We start from the raw sequence: 16,458 nt of genomic DNA, 5'->3' as shown, positions 1-16,458 counted from the left end.
GAAACTACCTCTGCTTTGATCTGCACATCCTTACAAATAGCATATCATCAGAGTAGTGAGCTGCAGTTAGGAGAGTAACGTGCTGCCTTCCCTTACTGAAAGCAAGAAAACCCCCAAATCTGTGTGTATCTCTAAATTAAGTGTTACAGACTATTCTTCTTTGGACATACAGAAGTCATTGATGTGCAACAACTCACCATAAAAGGGTTACTAGATACTCCAACAGCTGCAACTTGTCCAAAAGGAGTTACTACTGGCTTTGCTTGTCCAAATGTAGCAAAACCTGCTCCTTGGAAAGAAAAGTAAAAAATATTAATACGAGTAAACAATGTTCAAAGAATTCTCTGCTGCAGCTCCCAGCCAAAATTAAGTGTAAGTTTGAACTGCAGAATCAGCTAGACTGACTCTACTTAAACATGATCAGGAATGTAAGTGTAAAACACTGTGGGGCTGAGCTTTTTGTTTGTTTCCAACTGTTCATAACTCACCAATCTCCAATTTCTATATACTTTTTTCAATATTATGATATATAAATTCAGGAAGAAAATACTTTCCCATTTTCTCTTGCCTGTGTTCTATGAAGTTAGAGAAAGTGTAATAATGTGATGCAGACATTCCACAACAGCCCTTCTTGCCTAAAATCCCTTTAAGGCTGGGAACACTTACCATCTTAGCATGAGATTTTGGTAACATTTCAGTTTGGTCATTACACAATTGCACACAGCCAAGTCAGGAGGCTCAATACAGAGCCAAAACAGTGTGGGAACCCTTCATCAACACTACTATTAAGTTCATGTAGAAATAAATACCCACCCATTATTGCCAACTTATAGACAGACAAGGTTATCTAAAACATGCAGACCTACCATTTGGCTGCTGAGCAAAAGCAGTCTGTTGAGGGAAAGCTGCCTGGGTTGGGAACGTGGGCTGCTGGAAGTTGCCACTATAACTAGTAGGAAGACTGTACGAGGCAGGAGTTCCAAATCCTGCAGGCATGCTCATGGATGCAGTTCCAAATGTTGCTGCTGGTAGGCAAAAACATAATATGCAATTATTTGTAAGAAATCACTTTTTTCATGAAACAAATTACTATAAAGCCAAGTTAAAAGTCTTCTAATGTCCTCTGTGACTGGACAAAAGTTTGGTTCAACTTCTACAGCCACTGAACTGATTTGTTCCCTTTCATCACCACCAACTGGGTGCATAATTTGCTTTTACACTTTAAAAATGAACGGCATTATTTAAAATTGGGTAGATCCAGCACATTCAGATATACTTTCTGAAGAGGAAATTATTTTTTTGTTCTCAGTGCTATCATATATTTCCCGCCCAGTTTTTCTGGTGTAAGTCTGTACACGTAAGAAGCAAGCATGTTCAGGCAGCCTAAGCCCCTCTGTTTTTCTCCTTCTGAGAAAAGCATGAAAGGATTTTCCTACTTCACGCTGCACTACAGGAGGCTATAAATAATAAAAAAAAACCCAAACCAATCAAATCAACGGGATACATGCATCCCCTTTTTTTATCCCATCTTAAATGTCTTTAAGGAAATTCTCACCATGCACATTATTTGCACACAACGTTCCTGTTGCAAACCCTCTTACTGTTGAGGTAGAACTTAAAACAAAAAGAGGCCAAAACTTTTCATCTGATTCTCTGCTGCACATTTCAAGTAAAGAACACACAGCTCATAAGCATTTCCCCATGCCTTCAGCAAATAAACAGGAGCACATTAGGTGCAAAAGTATAGTAACAAAACCATTATTCAGTCTTTTGGGAGTTATTCTTGAAAAGAGAAGTGTATAGGAAAATTTTTGGTACAAATACAGACACCAGGTACCCTATGCCAGTTAAACAGGACCTCTCTTTTGAAATGTTACAAGCTACATCTTATGCAAGCTCAACTGTTTAAAAAAGCTAATAAATTTATTGAATAGAGCTTAATTATTAGTTGAAATATTTACCCCAAAAGTATTCAAGGGCAAGACATTATACAGACAAACCGTTGACAAGTGCACGCAGAACTAATGTACTAACACTGTTCTCAAGTTACAGTGAGCAGGGCAAACTCGACAGCAAACTTGGCTAAAACAGCAAACAGAAGCACAACAAAATCAGCAGGGGACTTGGGATATCCCAAAAGGCATCAAACTACTGTTGGCAGAAACTTCAACAGCCACTCATTAGCACTATATGTGGTGACCATGGAGGGTCTCAATAATGGTTTTGTTTTGGTTGCTCAACAGGATGTCTACGTATGCACTTCTCTCCCTCTGCCCAGTTGCCAAATACCCACACCCACTCCATTTTTAAGAAGTCTTCCACAATTCTTCGTGCAGAGAACCAGATAGCTGTCAATAAGCTTTTACAAGCAAGAACAATTAGCCACAAGAAACTTGATACCAAATGTGGCCACCTACCAAAGTGAGCCTGAGGAAATATGTGAGAGTGCATTGCTCCCGAGAGGCCTTATGGAAGCCACAAAGAGACCAGACAATGTCAAATCATTTATACACTCTTGAACAGTCATTAGTTATATATATAGAGAGAAAGAGATATGCATATATGTACCAAACAGTTCATCAATAGCATGACCAGCAATAGATTAGTATTAGAAAACCATCTGAAATAAGCTGCACAAAACAGATCTCCTGTGTACTGAATAGCAAGGTTCATGCAGGAAGAACACATAAAAAGACAAGCCGTAAGTTTACATCTTACACTGAAAGTTTACATCTACACTGAACATTACTTATAGACATTATCTCTGTCCCCTAGTATGGAACATCAGGATGGCTGCCAAAGGCTTCCAACCTCAGCAAGCCAGGGACAGCTGTATAGAAGGTGGAAGGATAGAGGTGCCATATTCAAAATTTATCTAAACAGGCTACAAATCCTTAATGATGATCCAAAATGGCCCACTTAGGAGTGAGATTAAAATACAGAAAAAAAGATATTTTGTGCATTAAGTATCTGAGCAAGTTTAGCTGCATAATATCTCAAAAGGGACTGAAAACAGAAATAGTTTCAGCAGAGGACACAAATTCATCAAATCAGTTTTTTAACTCAGCTACCTAACTCATTGAGCAAATCACAACTCAGTGTCAAAATGCACACATCAGCAGATTTTAATCTGTTGAAGCCCAGCTAACAGATAAAAGTGTCAAAATTTAGCAGTTGCTCTGGAGAGGAAAATCAGCATAACCTAGAAGCCATCTAAATCGAAGTTCACAGTTTCAAAGTACAAGTTTGTTTTCTTAAAAAGTGATGAAGTTTTGCCCATGGAATTATGATTCTACAGAATCCTTCCACAGAAAATTGATATAAAAAATGACTGTAAAGATTAAACATATGCCTTAAAAAAGAGACACTAACGTACTGAATAAGTGGACTGGTGAGGAGCTAACATCCCCAAAGCCTTGTCCTTACTGGTTCTGGCTCCAGTTCTTTTGTTTTGAGACCTTTCAACACTTCAAAATAAAGAAATTAAAAACAAGGGCTTTCAAGATCCCTGATTTCAGGGATACCTGCTATAAAGCATGCTCTATAACCAAGGTCAGAGTCTTGGAAGGAACCCAGCTGGTGATACGTAGACTACAAACAGATACAGCTCAAACAGATAATTTTTGACATTTTTCATGGCCACCATTTGAAATCCTAGAACTGCACCTCAACACTGAGCAAACACACAGCATGTCAAATAGACTAGGGACAGATAATACAGAAAATCTTTAAGAAACAAATTATACAGATACAGGAAAAAAGAATCAATGCAATTCTTTACAGAAAGTTTTCCAAACACTCAATGTATTTTTTCCTAACCTGTTGCTCCTCGGCTATTGGTCTGGAATGGATTTGTTGAAGGTGCCACTGGGGCAACAGGGGCAGCTACAAATGGATTTGTGGAAGGTGTTGCTGAAAGATTAAAGAGATTTTATTAAGTAAGCATTTCTCTAACAGCCAGTCTGACCCACATGAAGTCTATACAGCTTTTAAACAAAGACACATAAATACCTAAAATTGGATGAAAAAATGAGGACTTTTTAAAAAAAATAAATTAAAAATATAGTTATTTTGACAGGGCTACTTTTTCATGAATAGTACCTTTATTATCTTCAGTATTAGTGGTATCACAGTAGAGCATTATTAAGTAAAAATTAGTACATTGCTTGCTTACAGTCCTCAAAGGGTGCTAGTAACACTTCCATACCTCCAAATGGAGCAGGCACGCTTGAAGATGCAGGCTGTGTCTGTGCAGTAGCAGCCACAGGTACTGTTCCAAACGCATTGCTGGAAATAATTTATACAATTCATTCAGTGAATTTTCTGAATTCATTCAGAATTGCTTTTGCAGTTACTGTTGGCATGTGAAAGAAAGGGGATGAACACTAATGTGCAGTTTGCAGACTGCAATGTACCTCCCTGATGCCCAGGGTCAGACACTCTCACTAGTGGTGAGCAAAGGAAAGTCATCTCTACCAACAGCAGGAGAAGGAGTATTGAGTTAAGGCCAACAGCATTAAGGTGGCAGAGCAGAAGCCTTAGGGGCATTTGCAATACCAAGCCCCTAACAGGCATTTGGTATTTGTTACCTCAGTGATCTAGAAAAGAAATGGGTTTTACATTAAAAATATCTGAGTTCCTTTTTCAGTGATGATCCTATGATTTTGAGTAAGCATGCAAGCACCCTGCAGAGCAAAGTGCTACCATCTAACGGGTTTAGCATGTCACAACAAGAAAGGTGCAGGGAACATTCCGCTGACTATTCCTGGAGTGTGCTATCCCTCGCTACTGCCACTATTTGGAACAAGAGGTGCAGTTCCAGTAGCACCTCTGAACTCATTCAGAGCTTCCCCGTCTAGGTAAGGACAGGTCTGAGAAGGGCTCGCAGCCGCTGTGTGTGCAGCGCACCTGCTGACGTTACTGGTGGCGGTGTAGGCGTTGCTGGAGGTGGCCGTGGAGCTGAAGACGCTGTCCAGCTCCGCCAGCGCCGCGTACTTGTCCGAAGATGCTCCTGACTGGTGGGGGGCTGGCAGCGCGGGGCCTGCCGAGGACACGGCTGTGCTGAAGCCACTTCCCTGCTCGCTCCCACCTACAAAAGAAACCAAGCAGATTAAACGTACTGAGGATGATTTCGCTTTCTGTCCTGCCGACATTGAGAACTAAATGAAAGTTCACAGACAGTTGCGGACTTAAGAATTAAATATGCACTAGGGCATAGAGTAAAAAGTGTTTAACAAGTCATTAGCTATTAGCCAAACTCCTGCCTCTATAGGTACTCTGCAGCCCCAAAGAGCTTTTGTTTTCCTAGAAAAATAATTCATTCATCTTCAACTAGAAACCGAACGGAACATCTAACCTCAAATAATCCATTTCAGAACAAACCTCTCAGTACAAATGAACGTAAGTTTTAACACACCATTTCAGGAGAACTGTATTTGAGTAACAGAATAACTACCTTTTTCTCCTTAACTTACTATCAACTAAATCCAAGTATCACTGCCACTATTTTATGAAAAACTAAAGCCAAATGTTTTTGTGACAGAGAGGTAAGAAAGCTGCTCTGCCAGTTCTTTGCAACAACTGCAGCTCTCCATTCCAGTGCATCCACTACAGGTTTTAGTACAAATATAAAATATATATTTGTATTTTTATATGTTTTAATTATTGAAAAGCATTATTAAAACATTATTATTTTATATGTATTCATTATTCATATTTAAGTATTTAATTATTTTTATGTTTCATTATTTCATTGTAATGATTATTTAGAATTATTCATCTCGATGGCAAATAGGATCCCAAAAAGCAGTCTTCTAATCTTCTAGTCTTCAGCAGTCTGACATCCTTTTGGAATGATGTCTTAAAACTTACATCTTGCACATTAAGGGTACATGGACACAAAATTCTACTGAGAGCTTAGAGAAGTGAAATTTTGAAATAGTTACAGTACTTTGACAAGCACAGCCATCCTTGTGGTGACTATACACAAACAGAATAACCATGGCAAAAAATAAAGTTTAATACCTTGCCCTGCACTGAAGATATTATCTAAATTAGCAAGAGCTGCATATTTGTCAGCTGACTGAAGATTCAGTTTATTCACTGCAGCTTTACTGGCTGCAGTTGCTGTGGCGTTGCTCTGAGAAGCATTGAAGGATCCAAAATCAGCACTGGAGGATTTGGGGAAGTTATCAAAGTGAGCAAAATTAGCATTCACTGATCCAGCACTTCCACCTGTAACAAATTAAGTTAAACATGATCAATGCTTCAAAGTTAGAAAGTCTCTCCAACTGTAACTGATGGCACAATAACCCTCCCTTTGTGGTTATGTGAGGCAATGTGTTTGCCTGCCTCATCTTACACATTCAAGACTCTTCCCATCTCCTTCAAAGTTCAGTGGGCCACCAGGAAAAAATTATAATATACTGTTTGGACTGTGTATCAGGGATAAACACCCCAAACCTCAACACTTTAAATCAGTCATAATTTGATCCTGAAAATTATATGCTATTTTTAGCTGTTAAAAGTAACTTCAATAATAAAAGCTTCCTAGAAAAAGATGTATTTGTCTTAATCTTTAATATTTAAAATACAGAAGCTGCATTTCCCTACTACATGTGGCTAATGAATAGCTACTATTTGTGATTACTTAGTGGTTCAATGTTTAGCCATTTCAGATGTCAGCCAGCACCCTAAGCAAAAAAAAAAGTGCCTGGAAGTCCAGAAGTTGTATGATTTTATGCCCAGGTTTACAGAGTTTGGTTCTCTGTTCTCAAGTTTTAGACTGCATCCAATCAGGAAAGAGGTTGGGGGAAGACACAACGCAGCTCTTTTATAACAAATCTCCACTGACGTCAGAGATACATAAATCAGTTTTAGAAATCTGATATGGGTCCACACAACTGAACTTCAGATCAAGTATGACACCATGAGCTTCCATCTCTTCACTGTCCAGACAATTTAATCTAGGCAGGTCACATTCTTAAATTTAAATGAGTTGTTCCATTAAGTGTATCACATTTGATAACAGTTGGCTGATGATTCCACTCATACTACAGAACTTTCTAAAACAGAAACACAACTTTCTAAAAGCATAAGCAACAAGTTGAAACATACGCAACAGTAGGAATGGAAGTGCTATACTACAATGGCATAAAATGAAGCAAGCTGAGTTTTCCACTGCGTGGAACTTACTGTGTACAGCCTGGAGAGGAAAAGCTGAAGTAAATTCACCAAAACTGCAGCTAGATGAAAGCGTTCTGAACGCTGGACAGCCAGAAATTGTGTGTGGGTTAAAGTTAACATAAGAAGGGAGAAAGAAAATTTGAAAAAAAAGTTTAAAACAACACCACACTCAAAAGAAAAAAAAAAGGAAAAGAAAGTCAGTCAGCCAAAGATCTAGACAAACAGCAAGTGTAAACTCAAGCAGAAGTTCTAAAGCATGATTAAATTAAAGGAAAGCAAAATAAATCTTAGCAATAGGCTCTACACATGAAGTCAAACATACTGAAGTGTGTGCATATACTATCCATATGCATAGACACACACTTGTTTGGTACTGTGACATCCTTTTGGATCTACTGAAGTGCTTCTCTTAGAAGACAAAGTCAATTCAATACTTATTAAAAGCAGTTAAGTTTATTATTTTCATAGTTATTTCAGGTGTAGAGCTAACAAACACAGTGCCATAAATCAGACTTCTGAGTAGCATTAGGGGAAAAAAAAAATCAACACCAAACACAAGGAATTCATTTTGAGTTTCCCCAGAGCTTCAGATGGCTTTATTGCATTAAAGCAGGCAGATGCAAGAAAAACTCAACTTCGGTACCTTCCAACACAAAGGTAAGGATTATTTCAATTAAGTATTAATCAAAAGTGCTAGGAGTTCTACCTGTATTTTGGGGCTGAAAAGGAGACTGACTTGCTGTGGGGAAACTTCCAAAATTACTCGAGCCACTAGACTGTCCAAATGCATCAAAGTTTGCAAAACCTGCATTGGCAGAGTTCTGCGCTGTAAATCGCAAAGGAACAAAACATGTTAATGGATATGGGAAATAAACACAAAAACAGATGTATTAACTGAATTCATGGTCATGACAGCCTCCAAGGATTATGTCCTACCACGTACTGCTTTTGACATGAAGAAAATTACGCGTTATTCTACAATTGAAAGTTGTCTTTGAACAAGCTTTCACAAATCACCTTTACACAGCTGTACCAGTTTATGCTACTTCTGTCCTTGTCACACCAGCTGCTATCACAACTGCATGACCTGATGGAATCCACTTCAGCTTAACCCTCACTGTTTGCAGTGCTGGCTGCTCAGGAAAAAACAGCCATGAAGTACAAAATACCTGTTTTCCAAAACTAGAACTTGTGGGCTAACTGAACATTTCTTTGTGAATAAAAATTACAACGTATTCTTGTTACCTACTGGCAATTTAAATTTCTCATACACCAAGTGCTACTTCCCTCAGGTGAATTTCGGTTGGCACAACTTGAATAGTTTTGGCTAGGCTTGTAAATTTATTTAACTGGAAAATTCACTCTTTAAAAAAACTAAATCAGAATACAGAAATACGGATAATCAATACCAATGGCAAGAAGACAGCACTCACAGAGTGTATCCACAAAATAAAATCCTAGAAAATTTCAAATAGAATGTCAGTTTTCATCTTCCTTTTGTGCCATACTACAGGAGAAAACATAAGTCAACACTAATCTAATTTTGACAAGCTGGACATTCAAGCATCTATAGATTCAACAGGAATTGCACGCCTAACTGGTAAGCTCCACAGAAGCCCTTTAACTCTGTTATAAGCAAGAAAGGAAAAAATGTTTTTAATCAAATGCAAACCAAACCTTTTTAAAAAGATAACTTGAGTTCCTATCTAAAGAAAGCTCACAAAACACCTTATGGAACAACAGATGGCAATACATTATATTTTTAGGTTAGAATTAGTTTATTCTGGAGAGATTTTGCAGATAACATATATACTAAAATAATAAATTATGCTGACTGCTGAAGTGCTGTAAATTATTAGTCTGATAGTGCTAATTAAAAGTTGTATTATTTTACTTAATTTCCATTCAAAAGCATCTGTTCTACAGGTTTATAAACTAAAAGGACATTTTAATACTAACTACTGTACTCCACAATGCTGCTAATATAAATGGAAGTGCCTGCATTTTCCTTCCCTGAGTACACTGGGAGAGAAAGTGAGGTTTGGCTGGACTCGATTCCACGTTTAATAAACCGTGTGCAGAAGCATTTGGTTACAGAGCATGGTTTTGGCAGCAGGGAGCAGCCAGGGTGGTCCTTGTGAGAACAGAAGCTGCCCCCCTTGCTGCACAGCTGCTGCAGCTCCAAGACTGCCCCACCACTGCCCTAACTAAGCCCACCAGCAGTGCTGGCTGGGCACCGTGTTTAAAAAAGGTTAAAAAACAGTGTGCAGCAGCTGTGGCAGAGAGGAGTGAGGACAACGCAAGAGAAAACACGGCAGACACCAAGGCCAGCTAAGAGGGAGGGCAGGACGTGCTCCAGGCCCATGGAGAAGACCACGGTAAGGAAGGCTGTGCCACTGCAGCCCACAGAGGACCACGGTGTAACACACTGACACTGCAGCCTGTGGAGGAGCCACAGCAGGGCACGTGGGGAGGGCATGAGGAGGTTGGAGCTCACAGAAAGCTGCTGCTGGAGGAGGCTCCTGGCAGGAGCTGCGACCCTGCCTGAAGGACAGCACCCACAGAAAGGACCCCTGCTGGAGCAGTTCTGCAAGAACTGACACCCATGGAAAGGGCTCAGGTTCCAAGAAGTTTGAGAAGGACCGTACCCCACTGCAGGGGAGGGACCCCACAGTGGAGCAGGATGAGGAAGAAGTGGTGACAGAGATGAAATCTTATGACTTAACTGCTAAGTCCATTCCCCAGCTCCCTCATGAGGAGGAGCTAAAATGGCCAGGAGTGAAATTATGCCTCACAAGAACAGATGAAGGTGGGTTTGGTTTTATTTTTTTACTATCCTACTCTATGATTAAGTGTCAATAAACTACGTCAAGTCTGGTTTGTCCAGTTTCTTTCTCTGGACTCATCAGCTTTTTTGGTGTATTTTCCCTCAACCCTGCTGATGGGAGAGTGAACCTACAGCCCCATGGGCACCTGGAACCAGGCAAAGTCAACCCACCACAGCATGAGAGTCAGCAAGGAAAAAAAAAGTCAAAGTGAAAGCAAGGTCATCTTGGGAAAGTTATTTTCACCTTTGAAGTGTGTAAAAAGTTGATACAAACAGACAAAAAGTTACTTCTATTATATCCTCTGTATTGTTTCAAACAGCATTTTACAGACTCCAATTCCAAATCCCAAAGTTTGAGTTGTTTTGGTTTTTAAACCATTAGCTTTTTAATAGGAATAGAGTAAGAATTTACTTTAAAAATGAAAGTGGTACTTTAATCTTAATGCATCAGTTGGACAGACAAGAGACTGATGTTCAGTTGACCAAAGAGGATTAAGTACGTAAATGTCAATCTTAGAATACGGGCCAGATAATTCATTTTAACCACTCACACAAACAGAAAACTATGTCAAGAATCTTAAATGAAATATCTTTTGGGTCTAAATTAGAAACTGGAGTGTATTACATTAAAAACCACTTCATTTTACTGCATCAACTAACACACAAAGGATGGCTTTCAAGTGAGCCCATGTTCAAACAGTATTGCTGGAAAGCCTCTTCAGCAGAGTATTCTGATAGTAATCTTGTTTTATTTAATGCAGTAAACTTTCAGCCTTAGTAAATGTGGCACAAAGGTAAAGACCAGGTAAGACTTGTACTCTCCTGCACCTACACAATATGCAGAGTGCCAATTCCAAAATTCAGTTCTCCACACAAAAACCCAAGAACAATCCTAAGTAAGTTCAGGAACTGCAGGGGTTTGCAGATTGCCATGGATTTACAGCTGCTCTTGACACTGCAGACCAACGAGGCAGTACAAAAGCCAGCTGGCTACAGCCAGGGATGACAACACCAGTCATGGCAATGCCAGCTGCTCCTACAATCTCTGCAGTTCCTTCTGTGAGTTTGCACTACAATGAAAACAGTGAAAACACTGCAAACCAGGAAAAACTAAAATAAAATCCACATGTATCTAAAGTAAACAAAAAAACAAGAACTCTCTACAAAATAATTCTCATACTATTTTGGTTTTTCTAGATAAAGCCACTTCTCCCACGTTATCTGTGAGAGAGTTGTGCTGTGTCACTACACCTTTGTAAAACCTTTTGTGCAGATCATCTACTCCATTAGTTTATAAGAAATCTACGTGCCAAAAATTTTGATCCTTGTTGCCATTACCAATCCATAAACTACACACAAATCAGTCATGTATCATCTTCAAAATCTCGATTTGGCAGAAATTACAGGACTTTGTAAATTAAATATAGACAGTAAACATAAGGTCAGTATGTTTCCCCTTGAAAAAGCAACAATATCCTGAACCAGCTTAATACATCAAAAGACTTGAAAGCAGAAGCATATCACAAATTGCAGTTCCTGCAAAATTTTCAAGAGTTACACCTACACTTCACAAATTACAGCCCAAGTTTGTTAGTATTTCCCTATGAGCTGCTGCATTCAGTAACTTATACTAAAGGATCTTAAGTTTGCTGGTCTCTTCAGTGATTTCTTTAGTTAGTATTGTGTACAGGAAGCGAAAAAAGCCCATCCCTTATACACACAGCTAAAACCAAACCCTAAAACAAGAACATCAGACCATAAACTCCAAGAAAGTAGTTCTGGACTAAGTGCAAATTCCCCATCCTCCACTGCAGTGTGTAATTGCTAACAAAAATTACATGTTTATACAGCTCCTTAATGAGCATTTCAAACTCATTTTTGCCAAAGCTGGCAGACTGATCAACCCTCTTAGTGTTCCAAAGGAAGAGTCTGTAACATTTTGTTATTCATTTCACAAACACTACCCTGTACTTACTGCACACAAGACAAGCCTTACAAGCATTTTACTACAGCAAGTCAGAAAACACCCTCAGGTAACAAGTCTGCAATACATGTTCAGCTATCACATGCTCAGAATCAGATTTCTGTCTTTTAGAAACTGATTTACTAGCCCTGAAACTGCTTTGGGCTCTAAAACTTATGGTAAGAAGTCATGAGAATGACCACAATGGTTAGTTTGTGACCAGAAATTAACAGACTCTCTCCTCAGACTATATTTATTCTGGAGTGTTCCTACAGCTTTTTATCCTTTTAAAAATTACCCAGCCGAGATGCAATGGAATTTTACCTAGATTTGGAACACAGTATTGAAATACTGCTTTAATGGAATTTTCATCTCCTAAAAAGTACTAAGAATAATTAAGTGCATATAAATAAAAAATTATTCAGCGACAAGTTTGGAAAGAAATTATTAGAAAGAATTAACCATCTGCACTCTTTTCAGTAACACTATACAGCACTGGCCAGTCAGCACAAGTTCTCCCAGTTAAATACACTTTCAAAATGTTGATTCACATGAAATCTGATTTTAAGGATTTTACAGAATACACAGAGTAACAATTGCTGTTTCAGTGTTACTGAATTCAGGCATTTATTTCACAACATTAATTTGGATAAGTCCTTGATGTTTTGCTCAGTTTCTCAGGTGTGAACCTTAAGTCCCATCCATGACACTTTATCTTGGCTGTTAACAGTTTCAGGACTTATTTGCAAGAAATCTCTCTTACTCTGGGTGCCCTAGCAGCAGAAACCACAGTTTCTCTCAGAACAGCTAGATGAAAAGCCCATTCAGACCAGGCAGGCAAAGGTACTTTCCCACAACTACAAGGCAAGCTAGCAACAACAAACTTTAGTATAAACAGAATCGACTTTGTCTTTAGGATACACTTCTATGGCTCTTGGTCTTTGGCTGGGGAAAATAAAAAACCCTGAGGGTTCAATATGTTGTACTGAAGTCATCCTCTAAGAATTCAAGGCCTATCCCCTTTCCTCAGTCAATACATATGCTCAAGGCTTGTTTATTCTTCCTGAAACTACAGAATGCTGCCCACATGGGCACTACTCAGCTTTCAAACAGACACACACACAAAAGAAGAGATCACTCTTTAAACTGGACAAGCCTTGTTTTTTCCTTTTGACAAACTGGCAGTTATTTCAATGCATTTGAACTCCTTTAAAGTCTCTGTATCTGCTTGCTTTTCATGAAGGTTCTTCCTAACAATTTTCAGAAAGAAAACTGAAGATCTAGTATCAGCTTCTCCCAACATTTTGTTATTCATCCTCTCCCTCTCTCCCCCAAAGAACCTGAAGTTTAGCAGTAGGCAGAAACGGTGTAATCATACATATCCTAGGGAATAGCTATAGCAACTCCCACTTCTAAAAGCAGGATTGTCAGTCTTTATGTCTTCAGCCTTTCTTTATAAAGACCTGAAAGAACTCTTGAGCAATACAACATTCCTAAGGCACAGAGATTACATACATCTCATGAAGTTTAGTCAAAAGCCATCAATATTAAAGCTACATTTTATACATTTAAACGGGATACAGTGATCCAAATACCTACCTGTATGACTGTTGAAGTGTGCAAAATTAGCAAAATTTGCTGTAGCAGTTGACTGAGGAGGAGCAGCAGCAAAGATATCTGAGCCAAGGTCACTGAGGAGGTCAAATTGTTTCTTTTCTTGTTGCTGCTGTCCTTGAGATCGAACTACAACAGGAGACTACAAACAAGATTTCAATTAGCTAGTGCAAAAAGGTGACTGACATTTACAAAGTATTAGAAGGCTAGACTAAGCTTGTTTCTTTAACAAGATATTTATTTCTGAAGTTTAAGATGTTGTATGTAGCACACACCCTTCTCCCCTAGTATGAAGAAGACGATTTATGCTACTCTGGTTTTTAAACTAACTCTGCAGCAGATTTACACAATTCAATAGCACCCAGAAGAATAAAGTAGCAATATATTATTAGCAACTTTAAATTTTGTATTTGAAACTGCAAATACTGTACAAATACAGGCACTAAAACCTAATTTTACAAGATGGAGAATAGTTACTCGTTACATTCTTAAAAATATCTTTAGAATTCAGTATAAGGAGAAAAAAATTAAAGAATTTCATAACAAGGCTTGAAGTAGCAATTTTCTGCTGTTTGAGCTAAAAGATGTCCATTCAAGAGTTGCCTGTATGCTGACAGGAGTTTTCAACAGTCTTCCCTCCACAAATCTAAGTACACAGTGTTGTTTGATTTTCCATTACAGCATACAGACACCTCCTGAAAGCCACTTAAGAGACTTTCAGAATGCATAGGAAGCAACAATAAATATGACATGCTTTCATCCACATATTCACTACTAGTTTCACGGTTAAAAGCATCAGTCATTTTCTTATTTTCAAAGAGAAAAAACAAAGATGAAAATATAACACATCAGGTCCAAACTTTAGAGGTATTTATGCAAAAGACCAAAACACAATCGATTAATCCTATCAGACTGGAAAACTCTGCTTACTGAAAATAACCACTAAAAAATCAAATTGGTCAACAGAAATAAACTTAATTTAGTATCTGATCAGCAAAAATGTATATACTTCAGTAAAATATATAAAATAGAGTGATCATATTCATTCCTACAGATCACAGCAGTTATTCCAAGAATTTCTGTGCCACTGAAAGAGTAAAGAGGACTACAGAACGGTTCTGTGGCCCTCAGCAGTCATTACTCACTTGGCTAGGTGTGCCCTTGTTTAAGTGCAGTGCGGGTGCAGCTTCTCCCAAGAGAGATTTGAGTGGCTTCACCTCAGGTGTGCTGCTTGTACTACTGGCAGAAGAGCCCGATATGGATGCATGGACTGATGCCACCACCTTTGCTTGCTCTGGAGGAACATACCTACATTCAAGAAAAGCAATGGTTTTTATGAGTTTCACGTGAGAAGTTCATAGGTCTGAAATATAGAACTGGCAAATCTCAGCTTTGCTACTGAAACCCCGATCCTGCAATAGATCTTATCATTATTTTGCAAAATATCCATTCTTTAACTATGCCAGAGATTTTTTTTAAATGAACTAGAATTTCAAATCATCAATACTTTTAGCACTTACTCAGTTCAAAACATGAGTCTTTCCCATACTAATAAACAGAATGGGAAATAATAGTCTGCAGAACTGTTACTTTACATTGTTGTTAACATCCTCTTAAGCCATTTCTGCTCTATCAGTATGAACATCACGAAACTTCTTTAGTCTGTCTTCTCTGCTTCCTGTAGGAGCTCTAAAGTGTAGAAATCATTTCACTTTACAGAGCTGTGTAATCTACTCTGAGGAGCACACTCAAAATGAGAGCAAACTGTCCATCTTCACTTCTCATCATAGGGCCAATCTTTGTAATAGTAAAGGTATCTTACCATCTTTTCTTTTCATATTTTTCCTGTAGAAATTCCTTCACTTTCTGTGGATCCCTGAAGTCTGGAATTGCTGATGATCTATCATCAAATAGGCCTAGCCAAATCTGTTTGCACACCTTTAAAAAACAAACAAACAACAACAACACAGACTGATCAGAGAAAATACCTTAATTCAAAATCTATTAAGTTTACTATTGTTAATACATTAAACCATTAAAGTGTGTGGCTGCATAATTTATATTCCAGACTGAGCTGCTGTAACAACTGACTGGTGCACCAGGTACTGGTCTAAATACCTAAAGCTGCCTGTGACAGCAGGGCAAGCAAATCCCAGCATCCAATTTCACCATCCAGCACTCCTTTTACAAAATATTTGTAGAATGTACTCGTGTAATGCAAAGCACCTGATTTCTACCTGTAATCTTTAAGATTCTTCCTCTTCTTCACCTAATTCTGCACATTCCCTTACTGTACCTGAGGGTTTAAACTGTGTCAGATTCCATATGTCCAAAGCCTCAAATAGTAGATTTTAAAGGATCCAAGGTTCAGTATTTATACTTTTAGTTACTATTTGAGTACAGGAACTGTTTTTCCAACAGCCTTTGTTACCTTGATGCAGTTTCTACAATACCATATACATTTGAGTGATGGTATGAGATAAGGGGTAAAAATACCCTTGCTCCAATTTAATTTTCTAATTGTAGTTGTGAGTGAGCAACACCTGAACCACTTGCAAAATTCTCAGTATGTTCGAGCTTCAATTCCTGAGCAAAACAAGAGTAAAGGTGTTCTCAAAACTAAACAAGACATAGGAGTTTTAACTTGAAATGGTTTAAGCCCTTCAGACTACTCTGCAAGTAACCTGAATAGGCACCCAAACAATAGCACCAAACATTAGCTGCCCTCAAAAATCACAGTGCCCTTCTAGAACAGGTTTATTCCAGAGAAGCAGAACCAAAAAGGCTTTGTTTTTATGATGCATAGCCTTTCTTCCCACACCCTTTCTGAAATAGCCCTGACCATCCCTCTGACGTGCCTACTACAAAA

The 16,458-nt window shown here is 38.5% G+C and overlaps 1 protein-coding gene across 4 annotated transcripts in view; it reads right to left on the bottom strand.

Annotated features, from left to right (window-relative positions):
- AGFG1 (ArfGAP with FG repeats 1) overlaps positions 1 to 16,458 on the bottom strand; it is a 36,000-nt gene that overhangs the window by 789 nt on the left and 18,753 nt on the right. For 2 of the 4 annotated variants that reach the window (XM_063408320.1, XM_063408323.1), the window contains exons 3-12: positions 15,412 to 15,527; positions 14,735 to 14,897; positions 13,575 to 13,731; positions 7,892 to 8,011; positions 6,025 to 6,234; positions 4,909 to 5,089; positions 4,208 to 4,287; positions 3,820 to 3,912; positions 867 to 1,025; positions 198 to 289 (exon numbers count right to left, since the gene is read on the bottom strand). In XM_063408320.1, the coding sequence (XP_063264390.1) occupies positions 198 to 289; positions 867 to 1,025; positions 3,820 to 3,912; positions 4,208 to 4,287; positions 4,909 to 5,089; positions 6,025 to 6,234; positions 7,892 to 8,011; positions 13,575 to 13,731; positions 14,735 to 14,897; positions 15,412 to 15,527 (1,371 nt within the window). The remainder of the gene's footprint in view (positions 1 to 197; positions 290 to 866; positions 1,026 to 3,819; positions 3,913 to 4,207; positions 4,288 to 4,908; positions 5,090 to 6,024; positions 6,235 to 7,891; positions 8,012 to 13,574; positions 13,732 to 14,734; positions 14,898 to 15,411; positions 15,528 to 16,458) is intronic. The other 2 variants (XM_063408321.1, XM_063408322.1) reach the window with 2 other exon arrangements.

This window comes from Prinia subflava, chromosome 11 (genome assembly GCF_021018805.1).
Source record: "Prinia subflava isolate CZ2003 ecotype Zambia chromosome 11, Cam_Psub_1.2, whole genome shotgun sequence".
NCBI lineage: Eukaryota > Metazoa > Chordata > Aves > Passeriformes > Cisticolidae > Prinia > Prinia subflava.
This window is presented reverse-complemented; position numbering and strand designations above follow the sequence as displayed.